This window comes from Pteropus alecto, unplaced genomic scaffold (assembly GCF_000325575.1).
Source record: "Pteropus alecto unplaced genomic scaffold, ASM32557v1 scaffold115, whole genome shotgun sequence".
Classification (NCBI taxonomy): Eukaryota; Metazoa; Chordata; class Mammalia; order Chiroptera; family Pteropodidae; genus Pteropus; species Pteropus alecto.
The window spans coordinates 667,590-684,062 of NW_006436814.1; the positions used below are offsets into that span (position 1 = coordinate 667,590).

The window sequence follows — 16,473 nt, forward strand, 5'->3', positions numbered from 1 at the left end:
AGGAAGAAGTTCCCACTGTGTCCTGGTATTAATTAATATTCGAGGATTGACTAAGGACAAGTTACAAATGAGCATTTATGTAGTCAAAGCTTTCATCTGGGCTGAAACACTGCAGTTCTCTGTGTACATCTATTTTTGTTGTTTTCACTATTCCAGAGGAAGCTTTTTCCTGTGAAAATTTTATTCTGTGGAAGTTGAGAATTATTATTTAATATATTATCCAATGATGATTTATAGTCGTTTTCGCCCATGCCCCTGCTTTTCTCTGTGCTCAAGGCTGCCTCCCTCTTGTCTGCTCAGGCTCATTTAAATAGTCTGAATGTCGCTTCTTCCTTGAAGTATTCTTCCACCAGCCTTGCCCTGTTTTTTTCCTTCAACTGACTTACACTCCTTTCTTCTGTGATTCTATATTATATTCTGCAAACTTAGAAGCGGCAGCTATGTATTGTTTATCTTCCTATCTCTGGCTTCTAGCCGAGGACCTGTGGTAGACTCTCGTTAACGTTTGCAAGTTCACGTGACAAGGCATTTTGGCATTCCCCTTTTAACAGAGATCCTCCAGTTGGAACCTGCGTGGAGACTGAAAGACTGTGGTCATTTAAAGTCAGACCAGTTTTGTTCCACCAGTTTTGACCTTTGACCAAATCACTTTGCTTCTCTGAGTCTGGAGTCTTCAAGTGTTTGGAGGAATAATACCCACCTCTTGGCATTTTACTGGGCCAGCTTAGCCTGTGGCTAGGGCACCAGCTTTTGAGTCAAACATTCTAGTTCTACTGTGAACTTACTACGTAACCTCACAAAAGTTACTTAACGTCTGTGTCTCCATTTTACCATTTTTTAAATGGAGATAAAAGTACCTAATAGTGTTATTCTGAAGGGTCATGGAAAGAATACCTGTATAGTGCTTAAAACAGTTCCTGCCATCTAGTATTTGCTTGATACATGTTAAAATCCTCTGTGCCTCCCATAGTCTAAGAACAGTCAGACTATCTAGGAGCCACACATGACGAACCTGTTCTGTTGTTTCACAAAAACTGAATCTCTTTGGCATGGACCGACTAGTAGTTTTTATGATCTGGGCTGATGGTTCTGTTTTTGTTAAATATTATATTAATAACTAGCTATATTATTATTAAATTATCCATATAGGTTCAATATAACTATACAATTTATTAAATATGTTTTCAAATCTAACATGTAGTAAACATTTATTATATGCCAAGAAGCGCCAGGCAATTTAAAAATATAATCTCTTAAACATAGTAAAGCATTTGTGAGGTAAATGTTCTTACCCCCATTTTACGGACCATTTATATTTGAAAAAAAATGAATAGAACCATACCTCACAAAATAAATTCAAGATGGTTTACAATCCCAGATATAAATTAAATGTAAAGACTGGGGAAATATTTGCGTCTCATATAGCAAAAAATTGGTACGATGTATAAAGAATTTTTTTTGAAATTAATAAAAAGGACAAACTGCTAGTTGCAAAGTGGATAAAAGAACAGGAATTGGTGAGCAATAAAAGAGGAAGATGTCAATACACGAGAAGGTATTCATTCTCATTCTGTTATTATTTAAGGAAATACAATTTTCAGTAAAACCAACCCAACAGATAGAAGATCGATAGTCACAAGAATTGGCGAGGCCATGATCAGGGGATTATTTTCATACCCTGCCAGTGGAACTATAAATCGGTACTACTTTGGAGGGTAATTTAACACTATCCATTAATATATAAGTAGCACACACTTCAAAATTCTCGAGAACGTGTGTATGTGCATATCGGGTCCTTTTTAGGGAATGGTTTTCGCAGCGTTATTTGTGATGGTGATGTGATACTATGATGTGGGAAGTACATATTTTGTCTTCACCTCCAGTTTCTGGCATAGAGCTTCTAAAAGCCTTGTAATCTCCTAAGTGAGAAAAGCAATAGGAACATCTTTCATGGTAATATTTGGTTTCTGTCCCCTGTTCCTGAAATAGCTCCAGAATATAAAGATGAAAGAAATATCTTTTCTTAACAAGCCCCTCTCAACCATACCTGAATTTATGATGACTTTTGGAAACCACTAAGGATGGGGGACTGGTTGCCAGCGGAACTATCCCTTTTAGCCTCTAAGGAGGGCAGATTGAGTTCAATCGTCTAAGGCCAGTGATTTAATCCATCATGCCTGTGGAACCTCCATAAAACCCCTGAGCTCTGGGGTTGGAGAGCTTCTGGGCTGAGGACCACATGGAGGTGCTGGGAGGGCAGCTCCATGCCCCTTCCCACATACCTTGCCCTACACATCATCTCTTCCATTTGGCTGTTCATTAGTTGTATCTCTCATAGCAAATAGGGAACAGGAAGTAGGGCGCTTTCTTGAGTTCCGTGAGCTGTTCTAGCAAATTATCAAACCCGAGGAAGGGGTCATAGGAACCCCCTATTTATGGCCAGTTTGTCAGAGGTGCAGGTGACAACTTGGGACTTAAACTGGCATCTAAAGTGGGGGATATTCAGTCGTGTGAGACCGAGCCTTAATCTGTGGGTCTTTGCTGAGTCTAGGTAGTTAGTGGCAAAATTGAATTAGTAGCTGCCAAGAATTAGAGAATTGCTTGCTGTGGGTAATCTGCACATTTAGTGTCAGAAGTGTTGTGAGTACAGAAACCAACTGTAGAAGAAAATGAGGTTTTTCTTTTAGGTGTGAACAACCTAAATATCCTTCAAAGGAAAATAACTAAACTATGGTTTAGATAAACTATGAAATTGTATGCAACATAAAAAAAAAATGAAATAGATCTATATGTACTAATATGGAACTAAGTTCCAAAATATATTTTTGAAAGAGAAATAAAACAAGATGAGAAAGAGACACATGGTATGAAACCATTTGTATTTTTTTAAAAACTCATACACAACCATACTATATATTTTCTCTAGGTTCATGCATATGCATAGAAAAAGATTTGAAAGGATAAACACCCGTTATTTAACAGTGATTATCACTGAAGAGTTGGAAGAAGGCATTAGAAGTATGTCAAATGGGTCTTTAACCATGTTGGTAATTAATTTTACAAGGAGATGGTAATGGAAAAAATATTTTAAAGAAGAAAAAGCATATTTAATGCCACAGATAGAAAGAGGCACAGTTTAAAACTAGTCTAGCAAAGCCAACCAACAAAAAACAGGGTTTTTTCCCCTCCCTATTACATTGCCTTTCATATTGTTCTTGTAGATCATGAGAAAAATATTTTAAGAGGAAGCTACAGTGTTGACATTGATTCCAAGTCTGGCAGTCATTTAGAAATTGGATTCTTGCTCAGTTATGTATTCCTTTGTATCTATTCTTAAATTTCAGCTCTTAGCCTCATAAAATAAACTTAAACCTTCTCAGTTCAATTTGCTGCTTTGTCAGCAAATTATTGGCTCATGTTCTACTTTAATAACAGAATACAGTGGAAGGGTTCTGTTTTTATTGTCAAGGAAAATCTTTGTCTATACGATTCCCTTGGCCTAACCTGGTGTTCAGCTTCTTTCAACTTACTAATGCAGAATGCTGAATATTGAGTTTTATGCTGACTTTGAAGCATGGCCAACACTTTTTAGGCTTGGATTTCTAGTTTTATGCGTAATTAGAAACCTGACTCCTCAATGAGCTGTATCATTGTATTTCCTGCATGACTTTAACATGAAATAAAAAAATTATGTCCCAAATATTATAAATTAAAAGAGTGTCCCGGCCTCTAATGGAAACGTGGTACTGTGACAGCAGCATTAAGCTCCTCCGCTGATCTTTTAGCGGCTCGCACATCGAGCACATGACACAAGAATGACTCGGGCACTTGGAAGGGCGAGAATCAAGCATGACTTGCAGACCGGACCACCCGTATGTTTGCAGCGTTTTGTTAGGACCTTAGGGACTTCTTGGAGAGTGTAGTTAACAACTTACTGATGACATTGGATATATTTTAAAAGTTGATTTGAAGTCCTCGTGTTTCTGAACTTTTCTGCCTTTCACTCAGGCCTCCTTATGTCATGTAGTAGGTAAGAGCAACACTAACCTCTCTTTCTTGCTTTATGGATCAAAAATACCTTTGAATGGTAATCGAGATGGAACTGCTTTGTGTTAAATTCCTTCCTCCAGCTCCTAGTGTCTTGGAGAACTGTTAATGTACTTTTCAGAAAGGAGGAATGATTGCTATTGTACTATCCTGGGACGTCCATCCAGCTTGTGGTTTGGGGGTGGATCGTTGACAGTGTTGTGTGTAGTTGGCTTTGAAAGACTGGCAGGAACTTCTCAGAAACGAGGAACAAGAAAATGCTGTAGTTGGCCTTTTAGACTTTCTTTTTTAAAAACAGTGACAATACTTATTAATGATGCTGAGAAATGTTTAAAACTGGTACTGTGGACTAACTTAGGAATTAAAGTTAGTGCCTTTCTTAGGCACTCCATATTTAAGATGAAGCTCATACATATGGATCGGATGAAGTCTCTCGTTTCCTTATTTTCAACATTTGGCCAAGATAATTCAGGGACTTTCTCAGTCTTTTTGGCTCTGATTGTTACACTAAGTTCCTTAATTGACCCCTGCTCATTAGTTAGTTCATCCCAGAAATGACACCCGTGCTCCTGACCTCACCCTCGGCCTCAGCTGCTCTTTCATCTGGACGATGGCATGTTGCAGGAATAACGCTGATTTGCCTGCTTTGTTTCAGAAAACCCCTTGATCCACGTATCAAGACGTTTCTGTAGTGTTTTTAAGCACTCACAGAACTTTTGCCATGGAAGATGGTAATTTGAACGGCCCTCTCGCTCTCACACTGATGTGTCGTGTATGTTCAACTTCCCTCCTGCGAGGCTCACTCTGGGCTGGCCCTGGGGACGGGGACAGCAGTGACTGGTAGTTACCTCGAGTGGCTGGAATTGATTGTTTCTAGGGGCAGTCATGAGCGGTAGTGTGGGGCCGAAAAATGGGAGCAAAATCAAGAAGGTGACAGCCAGATGACATTAAGAATGGGGCAGGAAGCAAGGCCTTGTACCGAGACAGAGCTATAATACCCAGACCTATTTTTTGTTTTATTTTTGTTTTTGTTTTGAGTGCTTGCTCAAATTTGGCATATGGGTTGGTTGAGTCGAAACAAAACAAAACATAACAAGACAAAGCTGAAAATGTAACGACTGAGTAGGTAATCCTAAATTGCCAAAATGGTTACCCGCACCTATAAGCGTATATACAACGTAGTTGGCCGTCCTGCGACCACCGCAAAGCACGTAGTTCATTCCTCTTACAGAAAACCGAAGTGTGTCAGTCCAGTGGCTACACAGATGTTTAGTCTGATCATTTTATGGTCTTACTGTTGAACGATGAGCCTAACAAGACATCAGTTTATCTTTGATAATTTTCTGTGGTTCAGTAGTCCGAGGTTGGTGAGTTGATATTCTGAAACATTTTTTAACCAGAGCAACTAAATTCTTTACTTTCCAATTCTAAATATTCTAGTGACTTAAAATTTAGATCATAAAATATTAGAACTGGGAATTTCATTTCACCTCTTTCGATGCCCTCCTGTCGCTGAGTCCTTATTCATCCTTTTGTTCTGTCACTTCATCGAGTACCTACTGTGTGGCAGGCACTCTTAACGAGAGGATATACTGAAAACAGGTTAAATGTATTAAAGATAAAAAACAAATTTGTTAGATTTCAATCCTGTTGTGATCTGTTAACATACTGATAAACACTGAGCTTTTTTTGTTAATTCTTTTTATTTGAAACTTTGGTTCTAATGGTGGCATTATATTAAGAATAGATAAGGATATCATTGAATAGTAACTGGTTTTTCAGTAGTTGTTAAAACTTAAAAAAACGGTGACTACATTATGTCCATGTCGACTTGCTATCCTTAAGAGTAAATTTTAATTTTCTTGTAGAATTCTAGGTCCTGGTTGGATTACATATTCTCTATGAAGCTAGACCCTTTTTATGGTAGAGCTTATTTTGAAATATAAGTAAATATAAATTCAGTTTTGCTTGTATTTAATTTATTATGTAACTAGAATAATTTGCTTTGATTCTTCTACTTTTTCACATAATCCTTGTATTTGTTTCCTAAAAATAAGAAACTTTTAAAAAATTTCCTTTAGAACAAAAAATTAAAGTAAATTATATTTCTCAACTTAAACACATCAGGAAATTCTAAAATGAGTGTTACCATGCTCCAATGAATTTTATGATATTTACAGCAATTTATTCTTTTTTTTAAAACAAAAAGCTTTTATGAAACTGCTAATAATTATAACTTTGTTCAGTATTACATATTTCTCAAAGTATGGCTGCTTTCCAAATACCACAAATAGTTTAAATCATGTTATCTTTAAGAGATTTTTTAAATGGAGTCATTGATTAATTCTGAAAGAAGTTCATACTCGGAGTTTATAATCTTTTAAATTATGACTCCTTAAAGTTTGCTAAAGTTTTTTAAAAAATCACAGTTGTCTCTTTTCTAATAATTTAGACCTTGGCAACGAAAAGGAAACTGCAGTTACTTCAACTGAATTTGAAACCATAGTTTAAAACTTGAGCTCTGTAACGAGCATGGAATAGAACTCGCAACAATCCCGCTTATAGTTGTTTGCTTTGTGTATATAGGAAGTTTCCCACCTCACTGTCTTTGGTCTACGGGTCATTTTTATCCAGTGGATAAATTCCAAATATCCTGGAATCTTTTATTTGGGGTTTATTTAACCCATGAGACTGGATCTGTGCTAATTTACATGCTGAAGAATTTCTGCATTCCATTCCCTTCTTTCCCTGAGAAATGGCCTAGTTAGGGTACCTTTGAGAATTGATTGGGGAAGTGGGGAGCTGGGCAAGGAGGAAACCTGGAGGGATAAGATTTTGTTGACTTAGGGCCTTTATATGCGTGACCCGGGCGTTTGAAGGGATGCGGCATGGACCACCCACTGAAAGAAGAAATGTGTTCACCAGTAAGTGAAGGAATTTAATTGAGTGAAAGAGAGCATTGTGGAGGAAGAGAAAGAGCACGTGTCTGTCCCACTAGACGAGAGGGGCATCAGCCGTGTAAACAGAACCCTAGCTGGGCCTTCTTAACGAGTTTACTTCCACTTTGGGGTACGCTCCCCACCTTCCCTACCTTGTCGCTTTATTTTCTTTTCAGCACCGCCCCCCTTCACTTGTAAACGACTTTCCTCTCTTCCGGGCTTTCGTCTGCAGCCCTCGTGTGCCGTCGCCTCCAGCAGCAGGCCGCTGTCCCCGCCGCTGTCCCCGCCACTGTCCCCACCACTGTCCCCGCCGATGCGGCCTCACCCTGGCCGCCGCGCCCCGCGCCCAGCGCCGCTCCCAACCCGTAGACGCGCTCGTCCCTTCCTGACTGAGGCCTCCACGATCGTGTGATCGTTTCTCGTCTTGAATGTTCTTTCTGTGCTGACAGGGAGAGAGATGACCTGATGTCGGCGCTGGTCTCGGCGCGGGGCGGCCTGGCGGACGCGCGGCACAGGGAGGCGAGCGCCTGCGAGCAGGTGAAGCAGGCGGTGCGCGTGGCCGAGGAAGCCAACTTCGAGAAAACCAAGGCAAGTCTGCGTTTTAGATTCAAGCAGAGGCGAGCCATGTGGCTCTTTTTTAATTTTTCCTGAGTATTTTGTTGTTGTTGTTATTCATCCATAACTAAAGTTTTTTTCCCAAACACGCAAAGTGAATACCAATCTGTTAATGTTGACTTCTCTAAATTAAACAGATTTGCTGTTTGGAGAGTTCTTATTCCTAAGCAAATACTCTTGTATCGCTATTGGGAGAACGTAGTACAACGTGGGAAAGTGCTTCAAGAGGCTCATATGCTTAATCTATTTACTGGGAGGTCTCAATGCTGTGAAGATCTTCACACTCACGTGTGTACATTCACATTTGACTAATGACACGTTTTTTCTGTATACACGGGAAATTCTGAGAACATCCAAACAGGCTACAGATAACAGTATATGTGCATTTAATAGCATCTTTAGCTGTGAGTCTGGTCCACCGCGCGCTGAATCAAATGTGTCTAATGATAATGACCATGCCAATAACAGCTAACGCTTAGCCATCAGGCAGTGTCGTGGGCACTTTAAATAACAGGCAGTCACCGTTGGTTGGTGGCTGGGTTTGGGGGCCACACCTCAACCCTTTACAGTTTCTGTGGACTTTCCTTTGACACACCAGCCATGTTTTAGGTGCTGACTAGCCACACATAGCTCGCGATTATGTGAGGGGCCGTGAAGAGAACATTTCCGCCACCACAGAAAGTTCTGTTGGTTACCATCAGTGTAAGCCATACAGCAGCATCAGCGTTTTATGAAAATTCTGGTCTGTTCTGTAGTGTGCTTCTTCTCAGTCCCTGCCTTGTCCGTTTGTCACTATCCAGTTTGTCCTCAGCTCTCCCCAGACCATCTGACCATCACCGTTTACGTTACTAATGCTTCTGTGCTTTCTGAATTTATGTTCAGTTCTGACCAAACGCCCCAACACACTTTGTTTCCTTTACCACTCCTGTTTCGTCATTCATACTGACGTCTAGTGGCCCCTTGGTCATGTCATGACCCCCCAGCGAAGGCCTTTTGCCACTCATTTCATCTCGTCTGGCTGTGACGGAGGGACCAGCATTCACTTCACCCCAACTGCCATTTCCAGCCTTTATTTTGGCACCGACTTTCAGCCACCATTTAGTCTCTTTGAGATCATTGTCGTTTCTCCTCTCCCTACTTTTAGTTAATATAAACTTTCCATCTAGAAGACACTATTTGACACTTTTTAAAAGAAATTATTGCATTTTACTACTCAGGTTTATAAAATAGTTGTGGTACCTTTGACACGTTTTAAGAGCTTTAGCATCGGACCCTTTTCCCCCTTGTCTGTGTCTGTCCAGGCTGCCATAACAAAAATATCATAGCCTGGGTGGCTTAAATGACAAACTAATTTTTTCTTGCTTCTCACAAGTGCATCTTCTACTAATTTTTTCTTTATTTCTCACATTTTTAGAGGCTGGAAGTCCAAGTTCAAGTTACTGGCAGTTTCAGTGCCTGGCGAGAGCCACTTCCGGTCCATAGACTCTTCTGAGTCTGCACATTGGGAGAGGGGCGATGAGCCCTCCAGGCCTCGTTTATAAGGACCCTAATGCCATCGCGAGGGCTCCACCCTCATGACCCAGTCACCTCCCTCAGGCTCCGCTTCCAGATCCCATCACACATGAGGATTAGGAGGGGCACAAACAGCATCCTCCATCTTACCTCCTTTCGTCATTTTTAAAGGTTTCAGCATCCATGTTGTTAATATGTTCATGCCTTAGTCCCAACAGACTTCGGCTTCCCTAACGCTGACATGTCTCCTAGTCTGCGCCTCCCATGTGAACCAAAGTGTCCCTGAGGCCTCAGCCCTGAAGCCGCTCTCCGGCCTGCGCCTCCCTCCTCCTCCCGGCCGGGCACACCACGCCCGTGCCCCTGCTTCTAGTTTCCAGCCTCTCATCTCATTTGATCTGTGGTTTCCAGGCTGATCTTCTTTCCTTTCCCTTTAAATATGAATTTTACAGTCGTAAACTGGAGTCCTTACGTTCACTCCCCCGAAACTTCTGTGTCGTCTGCTCACTGAATGGCACCTTTGTCCATAAACATGCCCTGCCTGGAAACCCGGATGGCAGCGCTCCGTCGTGCCTGCCTTCCAACCAAGCACAAGGCACAAATCTCAGTTTCTGAAGTTTTTCGAGTTCTTTCCTCACTGTCGCCTTTCCTGTTCAGGCCACCAGTCTCTGTGTTTATGAATTCCAAAATTCTCATGTCCCTTTCTTCACTCCATTTTCTACACTGCAGCCGGGAGTGATCTTTCTTTGAGGCAGATTTGATCACGTGACTCTCTTATTTATAGCCCTTCAGTGACTTCCCTCTGCCTTCAGGACAATCTCCAAACTCCTTCTTGTGAGGTCTGTCACAATGTGCTTCCTTTTAACCCTTTGCTGTCACTTCTTATTTCTCTCTGCTTACACCGTATCCTCCAGCGGACTCAGCCACGGTCAGTTTGATAGGCAGTAGAGTTTAGACATCGGAAATGGTCTTATTCCAGTTAGCCAGACCTAGATTAAGCTTCCAGCCCCACCATTCACTAGCCAGGTGACTTAGGGCACTTTATTTAAGTCTCTGTGCCTCAGATTTTCCTAATCTGCAAAATGGAAATAATGTTCTGATTCATAAGGTTATGAATGAGGACTACATTTTAAAAGGCGTATCAGTTATTTTGTAGAAATTCTGACACAAAATAGTTCCTTAGTAAGTAATGGCGGTGGTGGTGGCAGGGGCTGTGAAGCCTTCTGTTTAGGCGGTGCTTCTCCCGGCCTGAGTCTTCGTACCTGTCATGCGAATTCCTTATTCCACTGCCTGTCTGTCTTCTCCATCCTTCAGACCTTAGCTTCCATGCCCCTGTCCCTAGAAACCCTCTGTCCCCCCGCGTCAGATCGGATGTACCCCTTATGTTCCTGTATAGCAGGGTTTGTCATCCTTTGCCCTGTTGACATTTTGGGCTGCGTAACCCTTTGTCTCAGGATGTCCTGCACACCGTGAGATGCTTAGCAGCGTCCCTGGCCTCTGCCCTCTGGGTGCCCAGCACACCCATCTCCCCCTAGTTCTGACAATCAAAAATGTCTCCAGACATTGCCAGCCATCCCCGGGGGCACGGGAGGGGAGGAGGCAAAATTGGCCCCACTAGAGAACCACTTCTCATTACAGCATTTATCAAGATGTGTAAATATTGCTTATTCCTTCACTAAGTGTCAAAATCTCTGACAAGAAGGAATGTATCCATCTTGTTCACTGTTCAGTCCCTAGCATCTCGCATTGTGCTTATCACATAGTAGGTGCTCAGTAAATATCCATCGACTAAGGGAATTGCAATCCGTTCTCACTTACACCAAAGAAATAATTTCTTTTTTCTTTTCTTTCCAGTTTACCTAGCTGTCCAGTGCCAGTGAAAGTTAAGCCCAATCACATTTTTTTTCCTGTTACTCCTCTCAGTCTATCGCTGAAGAAAGCCGTTTAAGACGAATTCCAAAGAAGAGCCCCATCGACACCTTCGGTGCTTAGCAGTCCTTTGAACAGTTCCTTTCTTTGCAGCTGGCTGTCACCTTGACTGGCTTCATTTCCCAGTCGCCCTCTTAGTAGGTGACCCGCCTTACCTAGGTCACCACCAACTGACCAGAGCCCGCGCGACACCTTCTCATCCCTCACGTGCATCTTCTGCTAATTTTTTCTTGCTTCTCTGGCCCTCTTCCTTCCCAAGACTAATCTCTCGCTCTGGGTTCTTGGTATCTCCTACTTCTAGGGTTTCAGGGACCCTGAGCCATTTGTCGTCTCAGCTTTTGTATCTTCTGTCTTTTTCTCTCCACTGTTTTCCCCCCTCATCTATCTATAGCTGTCATTCTGGTTTAAACAGACAAAAAGCAGCTTTCTCTCGATCACCCTCGATTCAGTGTACGACGTTCTCCCCGTCGTTTCACGGGCAGACCTTTCAGAATAGTCGTCGGCCCGTGCAGCTTTCCATGCATTTCCAAACGCATGGCAGTCGGGCTTCCAGCAAACTGTAGTCTGATTTCATGCCACTGCATTGCTGACTTAATGGCCACCGGCCACTTCCTGATAACTAAACCCGGTGACCTCATCTCAGCCCTCATCTCACTCAGCTCTGCAGTGTTGGAAGCCACAACTGTCCTACGTTACATACTGTAAATGATTTGTCTGGCATTTTACGCTTGTGGGTCCCGTTTGTCTTGCTCTTGTCTACTCCTCTGAGTTTCTTTTAACTCGTTTTCCACGAGCCTTAAACGTAGACTTTACACAGAGCGTCTTTCGTCCATGTTGCCCTGATTTCTGAAAGTTTGTATCTTCTCTCTGGCCAAACCTTTGCCTTCACCCCAGCACGCCCGCCCAGTGCCTTCAGCCCTAACCGCTGTCCCGAGCCCCAGACCTTTTCTGGTTGCTTTTCCGGTTGCTGCTAAAACTTTCTATGAACGGCATTCCACTCGCATCTGAAACTCTGCACGACCAAATTATTAATTCTCTCCACTTCCTGCCTGCCCCTCCTTTCCTTCTACCATTTTCTTTATCATCTTTTTCAAATAGTGGCATCACTATCTTACCAACAGCCTTGGCTCGTATCCTTGAAGCTATCTTGTCTCCTCCCATCTCTCGCTCTTAGACCGGGGGTCATGACCAAGGTCTCTCCCTGTCCTCAGAGCCCCTTACTGAGCTGTGTCCGCCTACCATTCCGCCGACCCGGCCCTGGTCCCGGCCTGGTCCCGGCCCGGTCCCGGCCCTCGCGCGCTCCTGCTGCGATCGCCCGCTGCACCTCGGGGCCCTCCCGATGCCCGCGCCTTCGCCGCACTGCCCGAGTCTCCCTGCGCCTGCGCGTCCCTGTTCAGGGAGCAGCTCTCCTGCGGCACAACACGGGACAGAGTCCTCAAGCGTGACCTTCCAGATCTTTCCCAAAATGGTTCCAGTCTAACTTTTCCATCCTTATCTTTCACTACACGCTTTCACATGACCTGTGCTGTGACATGCTGTTTCCGGAATGTGACCTACAAATGACCATTTCCTTGAATTGGGTCATGCTTTACATTTCTGAGCTGTATTCATCTGTGAAATAATCTATTTAACCGGCGAGGCTCGATTCAGGTACCGTTCCTCCCAAAGCTTCCCCAACCCCTTCTTGTTGGATAAATCTCTTCCTCCTCTGATTTCCCGTTGATGCTGTGTGCAGTTTTGGTAGCTGTTTACATAGCCCTATCGTCCAAAAGACCTTAAAAGTCAGATCTGTGATGTCTGTCACTGTATTCCTTGTGGCCAAGTATGTGTTAATTGTACAATAAATGTTTGTTGAATTAAAGTCAATGATTAGCTTTAAAAATTAATATGAATTTTTGTAGTTAGGGCTTTGAAAAAATAACAGTTAAGAACTGGAGAGGCTATTGTATGTTGTGAATCTGTAGCATTTTTCACTCAATTAGTAATAAGACGAAGGTTGATTTCTAAGTAGTTTACAAAATGCAGTGTAAGTGTACTAGTTTTATCTCTCAGGTATGTTAAAGCACCTTAGGAATTTTGCTTTCTGAGAATAAAAAGTGAGATGGCACATATATTTTAATTTTAAAACCTGTTACCTACTTACTACATGCTCAGTAGGTAAACTGAATTATTTTTGAGCTACAAAATGGTTACTTTGTTCTTGTAGTTCCTTGACATTTGGTGCCATCTAGTGTTCAGTTTTGCATATTGCATGCTCAGTAGGTAAACAATTATTTTATGCATTTGCATTTACATTGGCGGTGAAAACAGCTGAGGATTTTATCAGAAAGTAAATCTATAATATAAGGAAATTACAGTGTCATGCATACACTCAGTGGTGGAACTGCTTGTAAGAAATCTCTACTCTGCCACTTTCTAGGTCTGCGATCTTGGTCAAGTTACCTAAAATCTCAAAGCCTCAATTTCTTCAACTGAATAAGAACCACTTAAAATTTAGTGAAGAAGTTAAATAAATGAATCCATTTAAGCCGTTTAGCAAAGTAGCTGGCACATAGTAAGTGCTCAATAAATGTTTTTGTTTTCCTTCGAAAATTGCAAGCCATTACAACTGGGGATAATTTCAAAAGAGAAAAAATATTAACCTGGGAATAAATGAGGGTGGAAAAGTGGAAGCTTTTGCAGTGATTCCTTGGGAAAGCTATAGGATGCAAAGGTTATTAACCAGGCCATAGGCCCACCTGCTTCTGTTCGAAGGGAAATGGTTGGCTTCAGCATGAAGTCACCATGAGCATATCTAAATGACATAACCTTCCAAAGAAATGTGTTTTCAAAAATACCAACCCAACAGGTTCAGCAAATGTGCTTGAAACGTTTTATCTCCATTTCAAGGATCCAAAATATTCTTTTTCCTGGGCTATAGCAGAATCACAAAGGCAAGAATTAGAAACCTGAATAAAAAGAAAATCTGAAAAGCAGTGAGTATTTGATTGCAGGCACAGGCATAGGAAATAATGCTTCTTGATATATATGTTATCTGCCACAAAACAAAAACAAATTATAAATATCTTGAAAGAGGGAGCTAGGGATAAGACTGACAGTAAGCAAGAGTTTATAAATTAAATATCAGTACTTTGCATTATTCATAAGTTAAATGTTTAAAACGTGTCGATAATCACTTTTATTTTGTGGGCTTTCTTTCATAAACATAAAAACATTTTCATAAGTTTTAAAGTTTATATTCACAAGTATAAAATCTGTATTTCTCGTAAGATTTTTAATTCTTTAACTATGAATTCTATCACAAGGATTTCTATGAGCCTAACTCAAGTGGTGGGGACGGACTTCTTTATATTCTAAAATAGATTTTCTGTTTTAAGAATTGAGTTAACTAGCTTTGAATTTGTTTTAGAAATGTTTTGACCGCATTAAGATAGTAATACATACTCTTTGATTTAATAAATTAGTAGTGGGAATATCAAGTCCAATAAATTATGTTTTGAAAATTGTGTTAATGTGAGCAGCATAGAATGACCACAAATAAAGGAATTTCCTGGAGGAGAAAAGGTCCCTTGTGGATTGAATCTACTGGGTGAGGGAGAGTATAATTTCCCAGCTCTTCCAGACCTACAGTCATTGCCACGTTTCCAGGGGCTGTTCTCAGGGAGGGGAAGAAATCACCACACTGGGAACAGGGAGGGGTGGTAGCTGCAGGCCTGGAATTACTGGCTCCTGGGTGAAGATCTGTCAGTTCATTGCAATTGACTGTTTGCCAACTTAGCCTTTGAGAATTCAGCTATGCCTTTCCTGCATGGTTACATGAGTATAATCGGGGAGTACTGAATCAGCTGGGATTCTGGAAACTAGGGGTAGGAACCTTAGAATTAAAACATAAAACTCTAATGGAAATAGTGTATAAATATTTGTTTAGTAGAACCAAATCTTCCTAGTATGAGGTCCACTGTAAGACATATCTTTAGAAACATTAAATCACTTTTCTAATTCCAAGCGTTACTAAGCCTTAGTATTTTCTTCACTGTGACTGGGCATATATATTAAAATCAAAGCAAATAAAAGTAAATGTGATATTATAATATGGAATCATTGGTTACACACTGAGAGTCATCGATAAGCAGTTTTTAATCTAAAACTTTTACTCAGCGTTTCATTAGTTTTTCATCCTTACTTATCATGACCATTGGTGGTGGCTCGTTCTTACAGAGAGAGGCTTCGGCAATAGTTTTAAATGATTTATAAATTCTTGCCTTATACTTCTGCTTTGTATCATCTTATCTTTGCATCAGGGCTCTTACCCTGTCAGGATCATCTGCTGTTCCTTGTCCCTGATTGAATGAATTCTTCAAATTGATTCTTTTGTTCTTCATGTCAGCCTGCTCCTTAGCTTAATAAACTTAATGCTGACTCCTGAGGTTATGTTGGTTTATGTTGGTTTATGTTCAATAATCATTTTATTTCATACCAGTATATTCATCATATTAGCAAAAGTTATGAACATTTTTATTAGGTTCACATAAAATATTTTTCACAAGAACAATTATATTCTGAAGCACAAAAGTCTCTAATTCCTAATATTTCAAGCTCCAAAGGCTTAAAGTTTGGAAAAATTATGCTTTTTCACTTCTTGTAAAATCTAATTTTAAATTTTCCTTTCAAAGCATTCTCCACTAGAATTGGACTTGGGACCAACTCCCTAGGAGAATCATTTTTATAGTCACTGTATTTGTTTATCAGGTAATCTGAGACGATTTAGTTTTAACCTCATACTTTACCTAGGAGTACAGAAACTTTCTGAAAGTGTTTGAAAGAAATCAAAGTTTAATACTTTCCAGATGAAGAGGGGAAAATTCACATATCTAGATATTTATCGTCTGTATTTGTTATAGCTTTCACCAGAGGGAGGCATAGCCATGAATAAGACTTACCGCAGTGCTTACTGAGGCCATTTCTGTCTCTGTTAACAACCAGCGAGACTGTCAGATTTATAATCACACAGTATGTGAGTCATATATCATTTGAGTTTCTTTTTTTTTCAATTCAGGGAGTAATAGAGATGGGTGAGGTAGATATTGTAAATAAGATATTGTAAATAAGACTAACACACTATAGAATGTCTCACATTTTCTGTGCTAAACACTGTAATTTGGGGGGGATTTTTTAAATGGGATTTTGAAGCATAGTTTATTATCGGGTAATCTATATCAATATATTATGACTATAGTCAAGAGGAAGTTATAGATTTTTTACTTCTGGAAATGAAGAGTGGGAAATTTAGACTAATGGACAATTATGGATTATTAAATTACCAGAAATGGAAGATGACAGTTCTCATTTTATAAAACTAAGTAGTAAATGCTGTTTTGAGTCTCCTTTGTCTTAACTTTTGATTACTGTCTAATTCTTACTATAGTTATGTATG

General features: G+C 40.7%; 1 protein-coding gene across 5 annotated transcripts in view; it reads left to right on the top strand.

Moving 5' to 3' along the window:
- Positions 1–16,473, top strand: part of SDCCAG8 (serologically defined colon cancer antigen 8) — a 198,933-nt gene that overhangs the window by 33,325 nt on the left and 149,135 nt on the right. For all 5 annotated transcript variants that reach the window (XM_025048495.1, XM_015591279.2, XM_006914259.3 and 2 more), the window contains exon 9: positions 7,436–7,574. In XM_025048495.1, the coding sequence (XP_024904263.1) occupies positions 7,436–7,574 (139 nt within the window). The remainder of the gene's footprint in view (positions 1–7,435; positions 7,575–16,473) is intronic.